At 54.4% G+C, this 12,586-nt stretch overlaps 2 protein-coding genes across 9 annotated transcripts in view; one reads left to right on the forward strand and one right to left on the reverse strand.

The window, feature by feature from the left end:
- SMG6 (SMG6 nonsense mediated mRNA decay factor) overlaps positions 1-12,586 on the forward strand; it is a 118,674-nt gene that overhangs the window by 313 nt on the left and 105,775 nt on the right. For 5 of the 6 annotated variants that reach the window (XM_075168711.1, XM_075168712.1, XM_075168714.1 and 2 more), the window contains exons 1-7: positions 2,697-2,815; positions 3,836-5,597; positions 7,694-7,886; positions 8,589-8,699; positions 9,433-9,539; positions 11,041-11,119; positions 12,469-12,579. In XM_075168711.1, coding sequence (XP_075024812.1) covers positions 2,722-2,815; positions 3,836-5,597; positions 7,694-7,886; positions 8,589-8,699; positions 9,433-9,539; positions 11,041-11,119; positions 12,469-12,579 — 2,457 coding nt within the window. In that variant the 5' untranslated portion in view covers positions 2,697-2,721. Of the gene's footprint in view, positions 1-2,696; positions 2,816-3,835; positions 5,598-7,693; positions 7,887-8,588; positions 8,700-9,432; positions 9,540-11,040; positions 11,120-12,468; positions 12,580-12,586 lie in introns of those variants that run through there. The other variant, XM_075168713.1, reaches the window with a different exon arrangement.
- Positions 30-2,634, reverse strand: SRR (serine racemase). Of its 3 annotated transcripts, XM_075168741.1 has the most exons (7): positions 2,438-2,634; positions 2,045-2,180; positions 1,708-1,811; positions 1,514-1,633; positions 1,343-1,417; positions 914-1,123; positions 30-626 (listed from the first exon to the last, which is right to left on the reverse strand). In XM_075168741.1, exons 1-7 carry the CDS (start codon positions 2,603-2,605, stop codon positions 429-431), a joined length of 1,011 nt encoding a protein of 336 aa, XP_075024842.1. In that variant the 5' UTR covers positions 2,606-2,634; the 3' UTR covers positions 30-428. The 3 variants fall into 3 exon arrangements, with proteins under 3 accessions (XP_075024842.1, XP_075024841.1, XP_075024843.1); XM_075168740.1 differs by having other exon boundaries at positions 1,343-1,633; XM_075168742.1 differs by lacking the exon at positions 1,343-1,417 and having other exon boundaries at positions 2,438-2,611.

Raw genomic sequence — 12,586 nt, forward strand, 5'->3', positions numbered from 1 at the left:
GGGAGGCTGTGTGCACCCCTTCTCTTGTGAACCCCGTGGTCCACTGGGGCTGTTGTCTTTCCCTCCTGCCCTGCCATAGTGGTGGGTCCGGGGATTTTGCTGTTTTGGGGACAGGAGTTTGCTGGAAGTTATTGTTGATGCTAAGAAAGGCAAAGTAGCAGGTGGGGAGAGTGACTGAGTGCAGCTCACTGGAGGCCTGTCCCAGAGCACAACAGGCAGTGCTTTGCTTCCAGCCTGCCCCCTCCCCCCCCAGCAGTGACCCTTTGCTTTGGAACCAAGTGACTCTGTGCTGTAGAGACCAATGCCAGTTTCCGTTATGCCTCCACAAAAACTTTCAAACATTTGGGGTTGTTCATGTTTTTAGTAGCGCACAAACCAGACTGTACAAATTAAGTGAGGTTTCCGTTGCTTGAGACACCGCTCTCTTCTCATTCCGCTTTCCCAGGGAGGTCTGTGAGCCAGGTCAGGGAGCTCAGGTCCACGTTTCCCCCGCACAGCACGATGCAAACGTTCTCCACGTCCCGGGGGACTGCCTGGAACTGCTCTGAGAGCACAGCCGCCACTCCCACACCCGCTGTTGGCTCAATCAGCAGCTTCATCCTTTCCCACACCAGCTGCGTGGCTCGCTGTCGGGACAGGGCAGCAGCTGTCATCCCAGCAGCGAGTACAGGCTGCTCCAGGGCTGCGGAGGGCACTGCACGTGCGCATCTCTCTGCAGCGCTCTGGGAGGGGAGAGCAGAGCTTCCGCCAGCCCTTTCCAGCTGGAGACAGTGTGGGTGTTGCACAGCTGTGGTGGTGTACAGGGGCTTGTGCTGCCCTGGGAGAGTGTAGGGGTGAGAGCGGAGGGGCAGAGCATGGATGGAGGCAGCTGCCTGCTGGCAGCTACCGTGAGAAGGGAGCCGGGAGCATTTACCTTGATTTCTTCCTCCGAGACGGTCAGGACCTCATCAACCAAATCCCTGATGATGGGCCATGTGTTTGGTCCGATGCTGGTTTTAACGGCATCTGCGATGGTATCCGGCGGGTGAAGGTTGGGGGTCAGTTCCCCTCTTACCTTGGACTGGTAACAGTCATCTGCGTTGCGCGGCTCGGCAGCGAACACTTTCACATCTGGTCTCAAAGCCTGCGGAGAGCAGGAGGAGCCGCTCGCTTTAAGCTAGTGCGTGTCTGTCTGCTGTTGCTGCGCGCGCAGGGCGCCAAGTACGCCATGCTGCTGCCGTGCAGACCCCAGGCAGACAGAGATTTCCACAGCAGGATTTCCACAGCTGCTGCCTGTCTTTGGGAGCCCGGCCCTTCCCATGAGGAGATGCGGCCACCGCTTCTCGGATGAGCTGTTGCCTACCTTGATGGCAACTGCTATTCCTGCAATCATTCCTCCACCTCCGACGGGAACCACCACTGCATTTACCTCGGGCGCCTGTGCAGAAAGGAAGCGTGAGTGCTCCCTTTTGCTGCGCCCCTGCCTGCGAGGAGCAGAGCCCTGGGCTGGGTCTGGGCTGTGCGTTTCCCTCACCTGCTCCAGCACCTCTAGGGCAATAGTTCCTTGCCCCGCCATCACTGCCAGGTCCTGGTTGGGGTGCACCATGACTCCTCCTGTCTCCTGGACTATGCGAGCTGCTGTCTCGGCTCTAGACTAAGGGAAAGAGTGCAGATGGCCGCCTCAGTCTGGCTGGGCCGTGTCCCTGGCTGGTCTCCCCTGTGCCTTACCTGGTCGCTGGGCTCGCATGGCACCAGCATGGCGCCGTAGGTGCGGATGGCGGCTTGCTTACAGCGTGGGGCTGTCCGGGGCACCACGACGTAAGCAGGAATCCCTGTGTGACGAAAGAGGAGGCAAATCCAACAGCCACAAAGCCGCAAGCAGCCAGTTAGTGCTGCAGGAGCGCTGTGTGCGCAGCCTGAGCTGTGCCTTGCCTATGCTAGCCCCTGTTCAGGAGAGGGATGCCCCTGCTTACCTCCAGGCCACCAGCTCTGCATTTACCCCTGGCCCTGTGCCTGCGGCCTGGCTGCTCTCTGAGCTGGGGCTGGAGCTCAGGGTATGCATTACCTTCGCCCTGGGCAGCACAGGCGAGCGCCTGCCCGTGATTCCCACTGCTGTGCGTCACGACAGCCCGGGGCAGCCCCCCTCCAGCGCACTGGCTTTCCTCAACGAGGTTTCTGACAGCGTTCAGGGCGCCGCGGATCTGGAAAGACAGCGCAGCACCCTCAGTAACGCTGTCCGGGAGCTGGCGTGCTGGCCTGTGCGGGCAGGTGGGGAATTTCCTTCCTTGCAGCCTCCCCCGTGCCCTGGGAAGCAGTGTAGCCCCCGTGCAGGGCGGCAAGAGCCACGTCTGCTTCGAGGGCTGGTGCATGCTGGCGGAGAGTGAGTTTCTCCGGCGCAAGAAGCGACCTTTGCCCCGCGGCTGGCCGGGGGCCGTGCAGTGCCGCCGTCCCCGCGCACCTTGAAGGAGCCGGTCCTCTGGAAGAGCTCGCACTTGAAGAGCAGCCGTCGGCCGGCCAGGCGGTCCAGGCCCCCGCTGGTGAGCAGGGGCGTGCGGTGCACCCGGCCGCGCAGCCGCCCCTCCGCCGCCCGGACGTCGGCCAGCGCCAGGCGGGGCGGCCCGGCCATGTGCTCGGCGCTGCGCGACCCGCGACCCGCTCCCCGGGGCGAACGCGCATGCGCGCGGTGGCGCTTTTGGCCCTGCGCGGCCGCCGTCCGTCCGTCCCGCCCCCGGCGGAGGGAAGATGGCGGAGGGGCTGGAGCGCGTCCGCGTCTCGGCCGCCGAGCTGCGGGACATGGTGGCGGCGCAGGCCCGCGCCGCGGCCGGCGGCGGACGAGGTGAGGTGGTGGCGGGGACCGGCGGGGCGGTGGTGGGAGCCGGGAGCCGCCGCTTGGGCCTTCCCCCTCCCCTCAGCTGCACCTGCCCGGGGGCGGGCCGGGCCCCTCGGCCGCACCGCCCGGCTGGGGTAGGGGCCGGGGCAGGGCCGCCGCCCCGCTGGGCCCGCGTCGCCCTGGACGCGGTTGTCGCCGGGGTGAGAGCGCACAAACGCCGACGCGCTGAGAACAGGGGCCGTTGCGAGGCCAGCAACGGCAGCTGGCGCGGCTTTGCCCCGGACTCAGGTCGGTCCGTGCCCCCTCGGGGACCTCTCTGCCGCCTCCGGGCCGAGCCCCTGGTAGCGGTGGCTTTCGCGTGGCTGAGGTCCAGTGGCACGGGCTGGTGCAAGTTACTGACAGGAGGAAAAAGTTGAGGAAATGCAGCGTGTAACAGCCCGGCTTTGGTGAAACGTTTAATTAGGCGTTGTCTAGGCTGCGTCCTCTAACGAGTTTTTGTGTAAATACAGTTATGGAGAGGAGGAGAGAAACGTTGTGAGCAAGGGAGGAAAATACATCTTTAACGCGATCTGTTGGCAGAGCAGGGGGGCTGTTGGAGAAGGCAGCACCTGCAGACAGAAAGGCTCCTGCACCAACAGCAGGCAGGCAGCTGCTGCTGAAACCTGTAACACTAAAACTTTTTGTCCAGTACGTGCATATGAGTGTTCACGTCTTGCCATTGTTCTTTATCTATGGCTTTCTCAGCTTGCTGGCTCTTTGAGGCAAAACCCTTGCGGGATGCATTTTGTAAGTGAATCAGGCCAAGGATTTGGTCAGCATTGTTATACTTTCTCATTTCCTACTCTTGCTCTGTGATTTCCTGTAAACCTTGACAAAGGGTTTCAGATCTGTTCTCTTGGACCTGCCCTGAAGGCGTCAGGCTCTTTGCTTTTATTTAACATTTCCCCTTGAGTATTTGTCATGATGTTTTTTCCTCCCTGGCTGGTTTGTGGTGGGAATAACTTTCTTCTTTCTGTTTTTCCCCAGAAAACATGAAGGAAGTGAAGGAGCCGAGACATCGCAAAGACAACAGGCGCCCAGACCTGGAGATTTACAAGCCTGGCCTCTCCCGACTGAGGAGCAAACTCGTGCCACCAAAGCATGAGGCCTCAGAGAAGGAGAGGAGCAGAGCTGAGGAGGAGAGTGCCAGCGACAAGGGCCCTTCAGGAGGAGAGGCTCCAGTCATGGAGGATCTCAGCAAAGATGATGGCCCCAAGCAGAATGGTCCTTCACAGGAAAATGAACAGACAGAGACTAAAGGTGGTCTTCAGAGCCAGGAGAACTTGTCCAAGCAGCCCGCTCCGGATGAGTGGTGTCCCAAGACCACGAGGAGAACCAAGAAGCCGGACCAGCAGATCTACCAGCCTGGGAAACGCCTGCATACAGCTGCTAAAGAACCGGCCCTGCGGTCAGCTACCAAGGAAGTCACCAGTAAGATGGAGCAGCTGAAAGTCGAGGGAGATGAAGAAGCTGAGAAAGGTACTGGAAAAGACAACAACAGGAAAACCAAATCAGGCAAGGAGGATAGATATGGGAGCCAGGCAGGGGAAGGAGTGAAAGCCTCAAGGGGAGAAAAAGGAAGACGAATAGAACGAAGTGACAGAATGAGGAGAACAAGCGACGAGGTGATGCAGGGGAAGCTGGGCTCTACCAAACGGTACTCCTGCTCTGACAAGCGGCGGAGCCGATACCGCACCTGCAGTACAAGCTCAGCCGGAAGCAACAACAGCGTAGATGGAGCCCCGCTTGTGGACGGGGTGGAGAGGCGGCAGGAGCGTGCCAGAGAAAGAATACGTCCTAGGAAGCAGCTCTCTGCATCCTCCACGGACTCCTTGGACGATGACAGAATCGATGAGGCAGAAGCATATGTCTTCAGCAGGAATTCAGACAAGAAAAAGCGTTCAGAGCAGAGTCGAGCTTCTAGGAGTGAGAGCGAGTGGAGCAGCAATGGCAGGGAAGTCAAGGGACCCTTTCGAGTCACATTTGACAGCAAGACTATGAACAGGGATATCAGTCTGGCAGATACAGATAAAAAAAAGCCCCTGAAGGCGTTTGTTAGTTGTAATGACTCAGAGGCTTCGGAGGCAAGGAGCCAGAGCAGAGAGCCCCAAGGGAGGGGCCGTGGGATTCTGTTCCTGCCTGCCAACACGGACCTCTCTGCCAGCACCGCGGGCTCCCCCGAACCCAGTCACCCTGGGCCCAGGCTCCTGCTCGGCGGTGCTGGGAGTAAAGGCCTCCGAAGCAGGGGCCGAGGCGGCACTGCTCGCAGGCTGTGGGACCCAAACAACCCAGACCAAAAACCCGCCCTGAAGAGCCAGACTGCTCAGCTTCACTTCCTAGACACGGATGATGAAGTGAGCCCCACCTCCTGGGGGGAAGCCCGCCAGGCCCAGACATCCTACTATAAGTTCCAAAACTCTGACAACCCTTACTATTACCCTCGGGCCGCCGGTCAAGGCCCCCAGTATCCTTACGGCGGGTACTCCCTGCAGTATCCTATGGGTCCAAGCAATGGTGTGTACCCAGGAGCCTATTACCCTGGGTACCCCGGCCAGGCGGGGCAGTACATGTGCGGCCCACTCCCCCCGACTCCGCTGAGTCCCGAAATGGAGCAGCAGATGCGGAACATGCAGCAGCAGGAGCTCAGCAAACTCCTCCGCGAGGCTGGGAACCAGGAGCAGCAGCTCAGCAATCTGCTTTCCAGAGACCGCATCAGCCCGGAGGGGCTGGAGAAGATGGCCCAGCTGAGGTTTGTGGCTGTGCTGTAGAGGGGTGTGTGACCGAGTCATTTCCAGGGTGAACTGCTACCAGTACTGTTATCCAGAGAATGGTGCTCCTTAGGGATTTGGTAGACTGGAGACATCGATGTCTCAGAGACTGGGAGATGGGGCAGTGGCTCGCTAGCTTTTGACGTGCTGGGACTGTTTGTCACGTGCCAGTGGTGTGTGGGTTATCAGAAGGAAATGGGGCAAAGATATCATTTGCCCGGGGTGGGAGCTAAGCGATGGCTTCTTGTGGTTGTGGAATGCCTTGCCTGCGTCGCAGGGATGCGAGGGAGCAGGACAAGCACCCGCTGCGGCTCTTGGGTTCTTCTTGCTTTTGCTGGAGCTGGTCTCTCTCAGTTCCAGTGCTCTCACGTGCTTTCAGTATTTGCTGGTGAACTTCTTCTTTCTTGCCTGTCCTTGGTTATCTGCTGTTTGATTTGCATTGTGGGCTTCAGGGGCGGCGACTGTCGGCTTGCGAAGCATTGCGTGGGTTCCTGATTCTGTGTAACAGTGACAGCGCCTTTCAAGTGCCGGGTAGTTTTGCTCCTGACACCACTCAACCCTGTGACATACAGCGGTCCGATGGGAGTAGGCTGGTGACGCCAGCTAGTGAGAGGGAAGTGGCACTGGTGCTCTGGAGGGTAGTTAACATGGCTGTAGCAAGTTTCTACTTGGCATCTTTCACACTTACTTGTGACCCCTGTGTCTCCGGGGCTTCTCTGGAGACTTACTTTCAGAGCTGACTGGCAGCAAATCTAGCAGGTGAGCTCATTTCAGGGCTTGTTCTGTGTTTTGGGGACTTGCACTATAGACCACAGGGTGAGATATGTCTGCATTTGAAGCAGCACTGGAGGTTTCAGTCTTCCTCAAGGTGTCAAGGTCACCCAGAGTTGTTGTCTGGAGAGGGAGGAAAGACTGTGCGGTGCTGTTGTGGCTCGTGTGAAGCCCACCCTGCCCTGGGAGCGCGGGCACGGTTGGCCCCATCCCTGCCAGCAGCGTCCATCCGCCTCGATCTGTCTCCTGCCTGCGTCTGAGCGCGTGCTGCCAGCCTGTCTGCGGAGCTGTGTTGGGGCTCTTGGATGCAAGTGCTGCTTATCAGATGTCCATCTGCAGAAATGTCTGATTCTCTTGGTCGGTGTTTCTGCTGTCCAAGCGTGTGTGTGCAGGTTTGGGGGCTGCGTGGGGTAGGGCAGCAGAACCATGCTCTGCGCTTTGCACAGGGACCCACCAGCATCCTTCTCTTATTGTGTCAGGCTTTTCCAGGCATTGCCATCTGGCTTCGCTCCAGTCTTTACCATCTACGCTGTTGTACTGTTTTTTGTAGGGCTTAAAGCATTACAAGGGATAAGGCTGCCAAGGCAGTAACAGCTGAGGATCCCCTTTACCGTAAACTTCCCCCACATATTGTGGAACTGTTTCTAGCCTGCAACTACTTTATTAAATTCAGGGGAGGAATTCTGTTCCAGCTTCCAGGCAAGGCTGTAGGAAGCTGGTGAGGGGAATGTGATTTCTGGAACTCTGAGGGTTTATTTCCTTCAGGTGTGATGTTCCCAGCTCTTGTTCATTTTTGAGAAAGCAGGATCTCTGTTTCTGCTGTGAATTTTGGTTGGATGGAAGGGAGGTGGGGATTGTTTCGATAGCAAGACTTCTCCTGCCCCTCTGGTTCTTTGTGTGTTTGTTCCTGGCCCTTAGTCGCCAGACTTTGTGCTCAAAAGGAGCGGAGCCTGGCAGTGCATGCTTTCTCTGTTTTAGTATCAGGAGACGCTTGTGCCTTGCTGTCCCCCGTGGCAGAGCTGTAGCAGAGCTCCTTGCTCTTTGGCAGGCCCTGATCCGATCTGATGCATATGTGAAAGGGAGATGGTCCTTTCAGATTTGCCCTCCTGGAGCAGGAAAGGTGTTTGATTGCAACAGCTCCCATCTCCCTCTGGGACACATGTGGAAGCATCGATTTGCCATAGCGTGTGAGCCGGCCGAACCGCTGGCATCTCGTGCTTGCTGGGTGAAAAGCAGCAGGTGGCTCAGCTCAGGCCCGGGCTGGGCAGTTGCTTTTGTGTTGACTGCTGATTGTGTTTCGCTGTAGGGTGGAGATGCTGCAGCTGTATGAACGGTGCATCCTGATGGATATAGAGTTCTCCGATACCCAGAATGTGGACCAGCTACTGTGGAAGAACGCCTTTTACCAGGTGATTGAGAAATTCCGGCAGCTTCTCAAGGACCCTCAGGGGGAAAATGCCCAAGAAATTCGGAACAAACTGCTCCAGCTTCTAGACGAGGTAAGAAGAGAGAAACGTCCCCAAACTCCACTAAACTTTTGAGTGGGATTGGCTAGTATTTAGAATGGGATGGTGTAGCTGGACAACTAGTCGCTTGATCCTACTCATATCTTTGTGCCTTAGGCCATGCTTGTGCAAGGAGACTGCTCAGATAGATTATGGTTTAGTGTAGCAGGTGTAGGTCCAGGTGGACATTTGTTATAATTTAAATCAGGCTTGTTTTGATGTGGTTTATGTTAATTAGAAATTGATTTAAGGTAAAATGAAATGAACATCCTGAAGTGGAACTAAACAGAAGCATTCCTGGAGGTGTTTGTGCCATCTTTATCAAATTTACTTGAAAGTCATTCCGTTAAACTGCGCGTCTCTGTTTACTCTTTGTAGAAGGTAGGCTGACACATCTGAGAGGATGTGTTTTACAGAATTAGGTTTGTGGGAAGGGACTGCTGGAAGGCTTCACTCCAACCTCCTGCTCAAAGCAGGACTTCTCAAACACTGGATCAGGTCAGTCTTGATTTTGTCTAGCTCAGTCTTGAAAACCTCTGAGGCTGGAGATCCCCTGACCTCTTTGTTGTTTTCTGAAGAGAAACAGCCCAAACGTCAGGGAGAAACGTTCTTTCTTGCACATGGCAGGGATGGTGTGGTGATTTTGTGCTTGTTATCAGAAAGATTGTAACATCCAAGTATGCGTGTATTTTGCAGGGCACTTCTTTTTTTGATGGCCTACTCCAGAAGCTGCAGGTGTCATACCAGTTCAAGCTGGAGGATTACATGGACGGGATGGCCATCCGCAGTAAGCCTCTGCGAAAAATGGTAGGTTGTCTTCCTCCTGGGCACTTCTCATCCTGTTAATTGTATGCAACATGCTGAACTCAATGTGCTGCCCTTGCCAAGAGGTAGACAGCTGTACTCTGAACAGATGTCAGTACATTTGCAGGGAATCTTTCTCAGCTGTTAGAGAACTTGTTGAACCAACTCTGGTGCATTAACATTTCTTTGCTTCCTTTGCAAAGAAGAACTTTTTTTGTACCAGCTCTGTGACCAGGGCTAGTAAAGGGAAAGAAGTGTCCAAAGGTAGCCTGGCTTTGCCTTACATGTCGAACGTCTCATTTCTGTCCACGGAATCCAGAACAATGAACAAGGAAAGCTAACAGTTGCGCTGCCTTCCGGACACTTGACAGCATATTGCCCTGAGCTGTGAGTGCAGGTGTGAGGGACAGCTGGGAAAGGATATTTCAATCCAGCTCCATTCCCAGAGAGATGTGTTTGTCTAACAGCTGTCCTTCTCAAGTTGGTCATGGACTGAACAACTCTCTTCTGGAGAGAGATGGGATGTTGCTGTAAGAAGGGAGGTGTTTAGGGGATTGGCTCGCCCCTACAAATGCTGAACCAGTGCCATGGATCCTTGTCATTTCATTCTGCTGCCCTTTTGTGAGACCTTCAGCATGTCAGTGACCTCCTCTTAGCTCTCTACAGTCCCTGTGTGCTCTGCAGGTGAGCCAGGGCCGCGCAGGTCCCACTTGATGTGCTGAATGCTTCTTTCCAGGTGAAGTACGCGCTGATCAGTGCTCAGAGGTGTATGATTTGTCAAGGGGACATTTGCCGATACAGAGAACAAGCAAATGACACCGCAAACTACGGAAAGGCACGCAGGTATTGTGTTTTTCTCTGTAGTGCTGAGCACAGCTCTTCCTCTGTCTACAAGGGATGTATCTCATTTCATGCTTAAGCTTGCTTCTAGCCAAAGAAGTCTTTTCATGCCTCCATGGGCTGAGAGAGATCTTAGCTGCCTGGGGTACCTGTGAGGTAGGCAGTGCCCTGAAAATGTCAGCAGTGGCTATAAATGCAGATAATTCAGATGGTATGTTACATGTTAATAGGCTGCCCAGGGAAGTGGTTGAGTCACCATCCCTGGAAGTATTTAAAAGACGTGTAGATGTGGCACTTAGGGACATGGTTTAGTGGGCATGGTGGTGTTGGGTTGATGGTTGGACTCAATGATCTTAGAGGTCTTTTCCAACCTTAATGATTCTATGATTCTTATTGTATTTCAGTCCTGTGAAGCTGAAAGATGTAGCCTAGGCTGTTTTGCTATCCCAGAAAGCAAGCCAGCAGATCCAGTCTTCCTTCAGCCATCTAGTGTGGAAGTTGTCCTGTGCTGATCCTGTGACAGGGAGGGTTTGTGCTGTTGAGGCTGGCAGACTGCTTAGTATGTACATTACTTAGCAACAACTAAAAAAATTGGTGTGTTATCAACATTGTTCTCGCACTAAATCCAAAACACAGCACTATACCAGCTACTAGGAAGAAAATTAACTCTATCCCAGCCGAAACCAGGACACCATACATGTCCATATGTTCTGACAGCATCAGGAGTTACTGGCACTTGTTGCTTCCTGTCACTCTTTTTTTTGCCTGGAATACAGTTCTTTTTCTGATCTTTTTTTCTGGAGCAAAGACTGGTGGCGGGGCAAGTGAGCCCAGCATGGGGGATGGAGCCCTGAAATCTGTGGAGGTTTGGAGAACAGGGCAGGGAAAGCTTCCCATTTTGGGGCCTGTGGACATCATGGAGTATGCTGATATCTCAGGGAGCTGGAAGGAACATAGTGGGTTCATGATGTGTCTGAACAGTGTTGATGGGTTCGTGTGGCATGATATAAACTGGAGAGTGGATAATACAATTGAGGAAAATAGAGAGGAGAATGGAGGGATGAATGGACTGCCACTGAATGGATGCCTGTTCTTTTGGGATGATTAAATATCTTGAAAATATGGGGAACAAGCTAAGGAACATGGAGGGTTTGGTCCCAGCTGCCATGGAGCTAAAAAGGGGATCGAGAGAGAAATGTTCCCTGAATAGCCTGTTGTCTGTGCCTGAGGCTGCACGGGGGACAGCGCTTGCTGGGTCTGGCTAAATGCTTGTCTCCAGGCTGAGCCAAGAACATTTCCTTCTGCAGCTGTACCTGCTCCTCTCTCTTGTCCTGTGCACCCTCCAGGCCGGGTGCGGGCTCATGCAGGCAGAGGGCACTTGTGCAAAGGGCCTGTTCCCTGCAGGACTGCCAACACTGCGAGGGGAATTCTGTGCCCTTCACAGCAAGGAAGGCAACCTGATGTCCTTCAGTAACTCTTTCTCTCTGGTTCTTCCCTTCCTCAGCTGGTACCTGAAGGCTCAGCAAATTGCTCCCAAAAACGGCCGCCCGTACAACCAGCTGGCGCTCCTGGCCATCTACACGGTAAGATGCTCATCGTGCAAAGATGTAGCAAGCATAGGGAGAGCCTCTGGGATGGCTGTGAGATTCCATCTGGTGGAGAAAGGCATTGTTTAGGGCAGTGCTTCCAGACGTTTTTTTTTTAAAAAAAAAAAAGGCTGATGGCAGGATGTGCTGTGTGGATTCCAGCTGCTGCGGCTTCAGGCAGCTTTGTTATATACATGCTGCTCCTTCAGGCTATCAGCATTTGGGGGACTGTTCTGTGGGCTGTTGAGAGTGCAAATGTTTTAAAAGTGGGTTGTGTTAAAAGTTTTGCATGAGATTTTTGTGCTGGAGGCCATGCTGTCATGAGGATGCTGTTTCTGTTTGCTATGTCTTCGTTGAACCTGTGGGCACTGGTCTAAGAGACATCTGCACGTGACTTTCTTAGTTTCACTTTTGCTGGCTACTCCAGCCATGCAGGAAAACTTACTTCAAGGAAGATGGGACAGCAGATAATGGAAGCATCGGGCTGGGACATAGGAGCTGGTAGGGATCTGCCGTTCGCAACACTGAAAGATGCTGGTTTAAAGCAGAGCAGTTCAGAACTGCAGGGTTCAGAAGCTCGTTTCCTTCAAGGCTGGGAATGACCTTTCTGACTCCCTGTGTGGGGCTTGGAGCAGCAACGTGTCCCGCCCTCTGTGGTGGTTTGTAAGGCCAGCAGCATGTGGGCGAAACCCTGAACGGCTGTATGTCTTGGTAGCGTAAAGACTTGGGGGGGGCCTTCTCACGGTATTCCCTGTGGCCAGCCTGTGGGAGAAAAGATGCTGAGAAGTTGCTCGAGCGTGAGGGGATTAGCCCAGCGGGCAGGCTGAGATGAGGGGGGCATCCTGCCCCACCACTGACAGGAATCTGGCAAACCCTCCAGTCTTCTTGGACCTCTGCTCTTTGTGAAACTCATGTGGAGTCATTTCCATATTCATGGTAGTGTTGAAAAGGGTTATTTCCTGAACTGTCAGGAATTCAGCATTTATACTGTTGTCTTTTACCATGATGTCTGCTGAGAGACTGTTTTGTGTGAGCCTCTGGGTTGATGGTTTCTGTAGCAGGCTTGGGGCTAAAACAAGTGAGCCTGCAGGCCGCCGCGTCACCTGCACTCCCTAACCCTGGCAAAGGGCTTGTGCTTTGTGCTGGTGGTTGTAGGTAGCTGTGAATGTGGATGGAGAGTTCAAGGTCCTGCTTTTCATACTGTTTGTCGGCATGTCTGTCTGTCCCGGGCAGTATAAAGGGAGAGGGCATGTGTATTGAGGGACAGGAAAGGCGAAATATGTGGGAGCTTGCCTCTGAATGCCCCAGAATGAGTGGCAGTTCTGAGTCTGGTTGTGTTTTTGCAGAGGAGAAAGCTGGATGCTGTCTACTATTACATGCGCAGCCTGGCTGCTAGCAACCCCATCCTCACAGCCAAGGAGAGCCTCATGAGTCTGTTTGAAGAGACAAAACGCAAGGTGAGTC

Source organism: Calonectris borealis, chromosome 19 (assembly GCF_964195595.1).
Source record: "Calonectris borealis chromosome 19, bCalBor7.hap1.2, whole genome shotgun sequence".
Taxonomy (NCBI): domain Eukaryota; kingdom Metazoa; phylum Chordata; class Aves; order Procellariiformes; family Procellariidae; genus Calonectris; species Calonectris borealis.

What these genes read in the sequence shown, in the direction of transcription:
- SRR (XM_075168740.1), bottom strand. Translation starts at nt 2,605, where the DNA reads ATGGCCGGGCCGCCCCGCCTGGCGCTGGCCGACGTCCGGGCGGCGGAG. An exon ending in CATGCGAGCCCAGCGACCAG is followed by an intron (nt 1,634 to 1,707) that starts GTAAGGCACAGG and finishes TCTTTCCCTTAG; the next exon opens with TCTAGAGCCGAGACAGCAGC. An exon ending in TCTCGGAGGAAGAAATCAAG is followed by an intron (nt 627 to 913) that starts GTAAATGCTCCC and finishes CTGTCCCGACAG; the next exon opens with CGAGCCACGCAGCTGGTGTG.